The 10,413-nt window shown below is 39.2% G+C and overlaps 1 protein-coding gene across 2 annotated transcripts; it reads left to right on the top strand.

The window, feature by feature from the left end:
* Positions 1 to 2,502: 2,502 nt before the first annotated feature.
* Positions 2,503 to 6,655, top strand: LOC308083342 (uncharacterized protein). Of its 2 annotated transcripts, XM_080425635.1 has the most exons (6): positions 2,503 to 2,640; positions 3,516 to 3,845; positions 4,534 to 4,636; positions 5,627 to 5,649; positions 5,769 to 5,818; positions 5,995 to 6,655. In XM_080425635.1, the coding sequence occupies exons 1-6, from the start codon at positions 2,574 to 2,576 to the stop codon at positions 6,175 to 6,177; spliced, it is 756 nt and encodes a 251-aa protein (XP_080281761.1). In that variant the 5' UTR covers positions 2,503 to 2,573; the 3' UTR covers positions 6,178 to 6,655. The 2 variants fall into 2 exon arrangements, with proteins under 2 accessions (XP_080281761.1, XP_080281762.1); XM_080425636.1 differs by lacking the exon at positions 5,627 to 5,649 and having other exon boundaries at positions 4,534 to 4,640; positions 5,750 to 5,818; positions 5,995 to 6,179.
* Positions 6,656 to 10,413: the final 3,758 nt, after the last annotated feature.

Below are 10,413 nucleotides of genomic sequence, written 5' to 3' on the forward strand. Positions count from 1 at the left end.
CGGGACGGGGGACGGGACGGGGGGGGGGGTTGACCGCGACAGGGGGCCGTGACGGGATAAGCGGGGGGGACGGGACGGGACGAGACACGCAATAAATAACCCCACATTTGCAAGACCACTTTGGTAGAGGTTTGGGTTGTGTAGTTACCTTGCCATCATGATGTAACTCCAAAGGTGGACAAGAAATAAAAAATAATATCTCCATTGACTAGAAATTAAAATATGCTCCTCATGGACTTACAAAGAGGCTCCTTTAAACCCTTAACTAATAATTTATATATATATATATATATATATATATATATATATATATAAATTATTAGTTACGGGTATATGTGTGTGTATGTATGTGTCAGACATTTTTTATAATATTTAAAAAGAAATGTAATATATTATCAAACATCTAACAACAAGATTAACTATAGTGTTAACTATAACAGAGTGACAATTACATATCACATGAGTCATTGTGAAACAATTATGATTATGATTCATGGTCACACACTATTTCAGTAATTAATTATATCTTATTGTATTTATTTCATTTTATTTGAATGCAGGGTCATTAAAATGAGTCCATATACAAACACATGTTTTGAATTAACTGTGGAAAAACTTGAAGAACAAGGCACTAGATTAAGTAAGCTTGGCTGTTAGCCTGCTCCTGACCAGGCTAACTTCACAGCTAAATTGCCATGGTAACTAAGCTAGGCTTGCTTCAATTCTCTTTTGAGGAATCGGATAAGGCTAAACTTAGCCAGGGTGAACTGGCTAAACTAATCTTCAAGATAATTCACCTTTTGAGGAACCGACTCAGCTCTAATCCTGGCTAAATTAAGCCAGGATAGGTGGAAAAGCCAGGCTTTAGCTCTAATTCACCTTTTGAGGAACAGGCCCCTGGTATAGAAAGCCTGTGGTTTCTATTAGCTTAGATTCCCCATCGATGATGTCACTGGTAGGCGGGTTTCTGAACTGTCCACAGCCCTCCCCTGAGACACAGAGTAAGTCGACAAAAATTGTGGCATGTTACGATAAACATTAGTGAGGACCAATTATATGAAGATAGGTCGAAAATGGGTGAAGTCGGCCTTTATACGGCCATTGTCTCAGCCAGGCTGGACGGCCAAAGGCCGGAGACGTTGATACAGTATACTGTTGTGTACTGCTGATGCGTTATCACATTGTTCTTCATTTTTGATCTTTAGTTAAAAAAAATTACTTTCTAAAACAATTTGAAAAAAAAGAAACAAAAAATAAAATAAAAGTTGTCAGGCGGGTACCCCCAATATACAATGAGAACAGGTCATATTTGATGGTTGTGTGTGAAAGAACACCCTAAATAACCAATATAGACATACATTGTATGAACATAGCATGGTCAGAAGCAGAGATACGCACTTTGTTGTGTGACACAAGACAAGAAACCAAATCTCAACCCCTGTATTTAAACCAAAGTATATAAGGATGTATTGTGTTATTTGTATGACCCTAGGGATCATATAAAACCTTGAATGATCCAATTTTCCCAGGGTCAAATATAGTGACTTGACAGAAAAACAAGGGCATCGTGCACTCGGTTTTCTCTCCCTCTACAATCTGAAAACCGCAGTCAAAAACAACTTTAGATATGGAAAAACCATTCACCTTTAGTGAAGTTGTAAATACCACACACACATGTAGAAATGTATAGGCCTACAGTACATGATATATCACTAAACTGATCATTCGATTATTACTTAAATGTATTTGTGTATTTTGACATATTTCATGTCGTTGCTGTCCGGCAGAAACCAGCAACAAGTGCTATTGAACACCCTTTACGTCTGTGTGTTGATTAAAACAATATTGAACCAATGAAAAGTATTAAAAAGCGCTTCTGACAAAACCAGCTAACTCCATTGGATCCTCAAACTTTCTGCTAAACCAACTAAATCCACCAAAGGGAGGTGGAGTTAGCTGGTTTTGCTGACTCCAGGCTCCACCCCCTTTTGAACTCTAACCTCATTGTGAGCTTTGAGGTCCATTTAGCTGTTCTTATCAATGATGAACAAAACCTCCTAACTCCACTTTTTGTTTTGTTTTGGTTGTTTCCTGAAAAATTAACATTTTGGAGTTAGCTGATTTCTGCCGGACAGCAGAGATGTATAAGAAAGACCCATTCCTCTCACTTTTTCATTTTTTCATTTTGTTTTCATATTGCGTTTTATGTGAGCAACACACCAAGGCAAAATGTATGTGAAACTAATTAGCCAATAAAGTGAAAGGGATCCACATGAGGTCAGTGTTGTACCGGTAAGTGATAAGCTTCGGTGATAAAAAACTATTCAGTTGTAGCCTATACAGTATGTTGTAGGCTACTTTAAAATAGAGAACATCTGACACAATAGTTTGTCTGACACATAAATTTAGAATGGACAAATTCTGTTTACTTCTCCACTGGTAGGCTTGACTTCTCTTTTTTGAGTCTACCGTTAGTGTGTCTGGCTTTTGGGGACGTATTGCCTACAGTATGTGTAGTTAATCAGTTCTTGTTAAGTAGATGTTTTTATATTTCTGATTTATTTACACAAAACATGTTTGCAGTGGGGACCTGCTATAAACTTTCTTTCTTGCTTTTGACGTTGATCATTCTGCCTACAGGTAAGACAAACCTTTCTTATTTTATTTCCTGAAAAATATAAATAGTTAAAGCAAAAAGGCAAAAACAACAAACTCCAAACAAACCTTGAATTTCAAGTTTTTGTTGTTGTTGTAGTGAGCAATGACAATACTGAAATGGAAGCGCAATCATTTTGTCTGCCTTCTTAAGTCTTTTAAATACAGTAAATACAATTCTAAATATATCAGTTAGATCTCTGCCAGGCCAAGGTTGCCTACCCAGGGCTGTGTAGGTTGTGCGTTGCGGCTGTCAGGACCAGAAGAAGTCCATAGGCTCTTCGGGCCTCAGAGCACTTTTAAGATAGAAGTTATAAACAGTAGCACCAAAAGAGTTTCCTTTATGATTACGAGCCAATTAACCACTTTTAGTGCTATTTTGTTTAGTGTGAGATACAGGTATGTCCTACTGGACAACACATTTCAACATGAAGTTGATGATATAATTGACCACTTCTCTGACTTAGTCATACTTTTTTTCTCTTAAAAAAAAAAAAAAAGGTCATCAGTTGGAGTGGAAATAAGTAGTGGAAAAAAAAGAGATAGTTTCATAAGCCCATGTAGTACAATACTGTCATTTGCTAAACAGACCATAGGGGTCTGGTCCCATAGACTATCATGCGAGGGCCTTTTACTTTGTATTTATTTGATAGACTGACTAATCAGCTGATTGATGTGCTTCCACTACTTTATTATATTTAAAAATATGAGCACCATAGTTTTTTATTCCCTGGTTGATACTTGTTTCCGCCCCTGAGTGGGTCTCAGTTGGCCCAATTTTCTAGAGATCATAATGAAGCATAACACTGTCCACAAGCAGCTTTGATTTATTACTCTTTTTTTTTTGTCTTTATTTACAGTCACTGAGGCGCAGGGGGTCAGAGTCGAGAAAGAAGTGATTGGATACCTGGCCCAGGATGTGACACTGCCATGCTGGTCCATCAATGTTACTCAGATGCAGTGGTCAATCGGAGAACAGAAAGAAGAAATTATCGTTTTTAATCCCGAGTTTGGACCAAGTGTTCGTAACAGTACTCTGAAGGAGAGAGTGGTGTTTGCAAACAGTTCCAAAGACGACTTCTCCTTGATAATAAAAGATGTGAAAATGGCTGATAAAGGGGAGTTTACATGCACTTTAACAACCTTTCCCAATGGTATTTTGGAACAAACAGTGAGGCTCACTGTTCAAGGTGAGGCTGTTCAACATGAATAGTATACCGTTATTATTATGAGGGTCAGGTAACAGTGTTATCAAGAAAATCTAAATGATTATTATCAACATGCTATTGGTGCCAATGGTGCAGTCAGCGTCATGAGAGTTACGTTGTGAGAAACAATGTGAGAATGCACTGTGTGATGTTGCAGTGTTTCTCGTGGCATCATGAATGAGATGTGAGATGTTTGAGATGTTTCTGATCACATGGGTCTTTAACAGTGGGTCCAGATTCCTAGGCTGGGGGTTCTGCCAAATTGTTGTGTGATAGGAATATTTCTTCCAGAACATTTAAATCTGAAAATGAACATTAATATAAAGCCAACATAATTTATTAATAGCAAAAATAATGTGTAAACAAAAACATTGACAATAGTGCTGTTAAACAAATCTATTAAGTCATCAAAGCTGCAGCATCACTTGGAGGCAACCCCATGGAAAAAAAAACCCTGTGGAATACTTACCTAAATAACAAAATAAATAGATATGAAACACAATTTTATACAATATATGTAGTGGGGGTCCCTGCCTCGTCTCTCTCTCAACCAAGGGGTCCTTGGCCTGAAAAACGTTGAAGATCCATGAAATTGAAATTATTCATCTACAGTACATTTTCCTAGTTCTCTTGTCCTGCTTGAAGAACATTGTGTTGTTTCTTTTCTCAGAGTTGGCGCCGCTACCGGCAGGCGAAGTCACTGGGATAGTGATGGCTGTCATACTGTTGCTGATAGTTATGGCAGCCATAGCATACCTCGTCATCAGAATGAGGTATGTGCACATGCACGTGTGTCTGTGTGTGCTCGCGCGTGTGTGCAATAGTATGCTTTAAATTCGTGTGTATCAGGGTTAAGTTGGGTTATAACATTTCCCCACCTAAAACAGGTGTTGTGAGTATTAACCACTTAAATCCTATTTACTACATTGACCACCGGTGTACCCCAGGCGTCTATACTAGATCCACTCCTTTTCCCCCTATACTCCAAATGTCTTTGCCAAAAATAACACATCTATTTGCGATGCATTGTGAGCTTGTAGATCTGCTATTTTCTGCAAATGTTTGCCTGCTGCTGAAGGTTCACCTATTATAACATAGTCATGCTAGGGTTCAAGTGGTTAGAACAGTATGTGGTTCCCAAACGGTGTGCCGGGCATTAGTGAAAAAACTAAACAAAACAAAAAAACAGAGTGATAACAGTGATAAAACATTTAACTTGTGGTTTGGTGTGCGTTACAAACTGTGTTACACAATATCAGTATGTGAGAGGAAGTGAACTATTGACTCTCTTAACTTTTAGTTCAGTTTGAAATGTAACTTGGTTCAGATAAAGCATCCTCAGTTATTTCACATTTAAAGTTTTTGAGGGATTGGGAATAATATTACGAGTTGTGAGAATAAAAAGTACGTTTATCCTAATCTCTCAAAACAGGTGATTCAAGATTTACATTTTTTTCTTCAAATGGGTTCCCAGTTGAGTTGACCCGAACTCTACTTAAAATATGCAGTATTCTTGGCTGAGCTGAGCTATTTTCAGTTGCATGTTATTGCAGATCACCATGTGACCATTACTAAAGGGCAGCTGTAGAGTAGTAAGTAAACTACATTTATTTTGACAGTAGCTTTGCTGTAGTTGAGCCAGTGTGCATAAATTGGTAGCTTATAAAACCATGCTTATAGAGGAGCTTCCCTGTCTATTCTTAGCCTGATAACACTGTATGTGCAGAGGAACTAATCATAATGATGTTCATTCCCTCACTCAGGCACAGCCAGAATGTCAGCGCCGGTGAGCATAAGCATATTCTCCACATACAGTTAACAAGTCCCTCTTCAGCCCATTTCCAACATTTATAAAACATTTAGTCACATTTATTTTTATTAAAAAGTGGCTGCTCTCATGTACAGGTCGCCCCACGGTGGAAGTGTCCAGGACATCAAAGGTTCTAAGAGAAGAGGTGTGCTTGTTTTTATAGAGTGATCATAAAACATTACAGTACTGTAGGTCATGAGTTAAATACTGATCTTTCCAACTCTGCCTCTCTTTGTGCTGCCTCTCCTCCTCTCTCTCTGACTCTCCCTGTCTCTCACCTTCTCTCTGTCTGCCTATCCCTGTCTGTCTCTCTCCCTGTAGGATCTGGTATACATGGACACCAAGGCCTGCTTTGCCAGCCGCAGAATCGATGCTGATGCAGATGATGACGAACACAAACCCGAAACCCCACAAAATGATGAAGAAACATACTCCCAGGTTAGGGTGGGGTGCCAGCACCCTGAACGAGAGGAGGTGATGTACGGTCAAGTGATAAAGAAGTAGCTTTACGGGGTATCTGGTGGCTGCAGCCAGTTATTGTACTGACCATTATGCTTCTTGTGAGTGCAGGGACTCGGGTTTGAATCCAACCTACACCTTCTCTTGTGTGTCTTTCCCTCTGGCCTTGGTTTCCTGTCTTTCTACACTGACCTATATCTGAAATAAAGCATACAAATATCTTTCAATAAAGAAGTAGCTCTACATTCATAGACTGCACCGTCTATAGTCTGTAGTAACAAGAAAAGTGCGCTCCTTGGAGCACAGGTCTCTCCCAGGCAGAGTTGGCTACCCAGGGCCTGCAAACTTTATAAGTTCACTGACCACTTATTCACCTGTTTCCTAGGCTGTGTGTTTTCCACTTCCTGTCGGATTTCATTGGATATCATTAGTCATCTGACCAGTTTCATTGGATTTCATTGGATGAAATCGACAGGAAGTGGAAAACACACAGGAAGTGGAAAGCCTAGGAAACAGGTGAATAGCACCAACATGAGGCCAATTAGAGAAAAAAATAATTGGGGTGGCGGTGCTTCCTTGGCCTACTAGGAGTGTGCATGCAAAGTTTCATGCTGACCAGACGCTGTGTTCATGATTCATGGTATTTTATGCAAAACAGGCTCCTCCCACAACATTTTAAATACAATCGTTGCCAGTCAGAATTAAATATGAAAAATCTTGACAGATACCGGTACATCTTGATCACATGACTACTGTACAAAAATAAGGTGTGCCAATTTGTGTGAGTTTTGAAAAACATTTTTTTTTCACACACAGAACACACATACAATCTTGTCAGGCGGAAATGGGTGAGGCCCATGTGGGGAGTTGCATCATGAGCCAAGGAGTATACTTTTTTTTTTTTACTGTACAACCTAAGGTTCAAGAGTTGCAGGCCAAAATGTGAAGCGGCCTGTTATAGCACCACCATGAGGCCAATTTGAAAATATTAGGGTAGACGTTCTTCCTTGACCTACTGGGAGTGTGGGGAGCGAGACAGGGAAGCACAAACATAATCTCTGGCCTTTTGCCATCCGGCATGTTGGAGATAAAGGGAACTTCGAACTTCCATATCTACATCAGTGGGATTAATAATTATTACATGGTGCTAAGCCTGTCAACGCTGGAATTGCCTGTAATGAAAAACATGTTTTTGCATCAGTCAAAAATGTACCATACATTTATTTTGATATTATTCTTGAAGAAAGACATGAAAACATCTGTCTATGGATGCTTAACTGGATTGAGTCCCAGACACCGGTGCCTTTTTCCTATGCCTCCCCATTATTGTCTAGAAGTTGAATTAACTACAAAATAAACTATTTGCAAGGGACCTTCCACTGTGAACATGACATTTAAACTGGTTCATTGTCATGGTTCATGTGCATTTAAGCTGCATTGCGATGATACGATGCAGGAGTGCATTCTAGCCAACACCAACTCAGGACTCCTGAATCGCTGCTCTCCACACCCTCCTGTCTAGCATCAGGGTCTTGAGCTCTGCAGTGTTGTTAGCTAAGCTGTCGCGGTGCAGTGCATCTAAATAGGTGGCACCGTGGCTCCCACAGTGTCACTTTGCCACTAGTTCCAAGCTGCATTGAAAGCAGCTGTACCGCATTTCCCCTTATGCTTCCGTTTTTCTCTTCTTTTTTGTTTGAAGAAGTTTTGCTTCTGTTTTTCCTTTTTTTAAAGTGCTGTCACGTCACTGTCAATGCAAATATTAGAGTTCCGTTTGAAAGCGTTTCTGCAGCAGTCTTTCTTGCCACATACAGTCCGGCCTCACTCACTTTGGCAACAAACACACCATACTCTATCTAGTAAAGCATCCAAGCAGGCTTTGCATTCGTGCAAAGTAAACCGCTCTGTGTTACAGTAAATTAACTTTGAGTGTACAAACGTAACCATTTGGTCACATTTGTACACTCTGAGAGTTCAAATGGATAAATTAACTGTTTTTAATTGTGATTTTACTGTGTACTGTGCCTCCACGTATCTTGAACTTACCTTTCCGACTGTCTCAATAAGAGAATACAATAAAAACAAAGAAAGAACTGCAAGCAAAAATACAAAATACTTCAATGGATCAAAGGCACATATCCAGCTTTCACCACATTGTATCACTTCTTGTTTTCTATTTTCAATATGCTAATTATAACATCCAGATGTACTGTATGTTGGTTACTTGTTCATATGCTACTGTATGTATGTTATTTTGAAAACATTGTTTGCTTGTCTGCAAATGCTAAGTAGCCCATGTTATTTAGATAGTACTGTATGTCGTTTAGACAGATGCTAGGTTTGATGTCTATAACATGCCAGGTAAACATCAAAGCACAAAGTGATACAAAGTAATTGTATTAAATTGTTTTCTTTGCACTGTATTTATGTATGTCACTTACTCCGATCTTGCATCTTGTAAGTTCCACTGACTGGATAAAAGCTACATGCCTACATTGTGACTTGTAATTGTCTATAGTACTATGTGGTCATCCTAGCATTGGTCTATACTATGTGGTCATCCTAGCATTGGTGTATACTATGTGGTCATCCTAGCATTGTAATGCTGTTTTTCTCAACAATGTTAAGACATGTTGTGGTGAGTCATGGCCTCTTAAACACCAAATTGTTTGGAAAGTACTTAAAGGGGGTGTAAGTTTTTAAATAGCTTGATATTCCAATAGCAATCATTGCTACGGAGTGTTTGTTCAGTAGGGTTCTCCCCGTCTCTCCAGCTCTTTAGTAAACAGAAAATACGTTTTCAGGTCGAGAAAGCAATTTTGGATCAAATTAGGCAAGAGAACTCGTACAGGATAAACGAGTGGAATTGGAAGTGATGAAACAAAGAAATGAGCAGACAAACATGGAACTGGAACACTATAACACTGAAGCTGATAAATGATCGGTGTGGAGTTCTCTTTCCTGATTGGATATTTATTTTATTCCGACCTCAAATAATAATATTTTGTGTTTACTAAAGATCGGGAGAGATGGGGAGACCCCTGTTACCAGGGCCAACTCTTAATGAACAAAGATTTCTGTATGTGTGTGTACATACATACACACACACACACTTATTTATATATATCAGACAGTATACATTTCCCCTAAAGGAATTTAATTCATAGTGACCAAAAGCAGGGATAAAACGTATCCCCACCAGTGATGAAAATTAATGACCAGATGGGCGATATCAAAAGCATGGATCTCCCCAGCTAATCAAACCCTTGCCTACAGCTGTCTGTCCGACTGGCAGAGCACAGAGGAGACAGCATGCCAACCCCGGGACTTGACTGAATTGCTTTTGTTTTTAATTATTATTCCAAAAGGAGTTTGTGGGTCTATTATTCTTCTAGCTACAGCGACGTCACGCCAAAGTACGTGCGAATAGAGGAAGGGAATGTCACATGACTGTGTTGGAGGTGCTCAGGTGCAAATAAAGGCGTATATTTTGATCCTTTTTGTGGCTTAGGAGCTAGAAAAATGAAAATTAATAATATTTTTGTCTTCCTTTTCCATGTTGCTACAATACTTAAACCATAGCTTTGCGCGAGGACAGAAAAAAATCCCATCTAAATTTAACACTGTATATGTTCTGCCCAATGGTGATACCTGTGTTGTTTGCACCAATGGCGGTCTTGGTCATGGCCCCCAAATCCCTTATGTGTGTCTCAAAGAATATGTTAGAAGAGCAACAGAGTGACCTCTGTGAAGAGCTTCATGGACACCATCTGTCAACACATCTCCTGTCAAGAACCTCTTCTCTTTGGTAGGAATAATAACAATTTAATCATAATAATATTCATCAACATTGTTTTAATAATCCATTTAGCACTAGTATAGAAATATGAAAAAATACCAAAGGAAAGAACGTAAATGTAAACAGAAAATGTTTCCTTTTTGTTTGAGTGACCATTCTTCTGGTTTTGTAACCCTCCCGCCCCCCCTGACATTCACACAGTGCAAAATCCTGAGTGCTCACAACGTCAACCCTATACTTTGTTAAGCGGGGTGCCCCAGGGCTCTATACTAGGTCTACACCTTTTTTCCCTAAATAGCCCATCTAGAAGATCACACCCCGTCGTGTCATGACCCACTGTGAGCCTGTAGATCGGGTTCAATTATATTAGAGTTCATGTGGTTAATATAAACCTGAGAATGTAAAAAATTGACCCATCTCAAAGTTAAATTAAAACTCAGGATTTGACGGTGTACCAGTGCTATTCCTGTATTTTGGAACTACCT

This window comes from Gymnoscopelus braueri (genome assembly GCF_963280865.1).
Source record: "Gymnoscopelus braueri genome assembly, chromosome: 4".
Lineage (NCBI taxonomy): Eukaryota > Metazoa > Chordata > Actinopteri > Myctophiformes > Myctophidae > Gymnoscopelus > Gymnoscopelus braueri.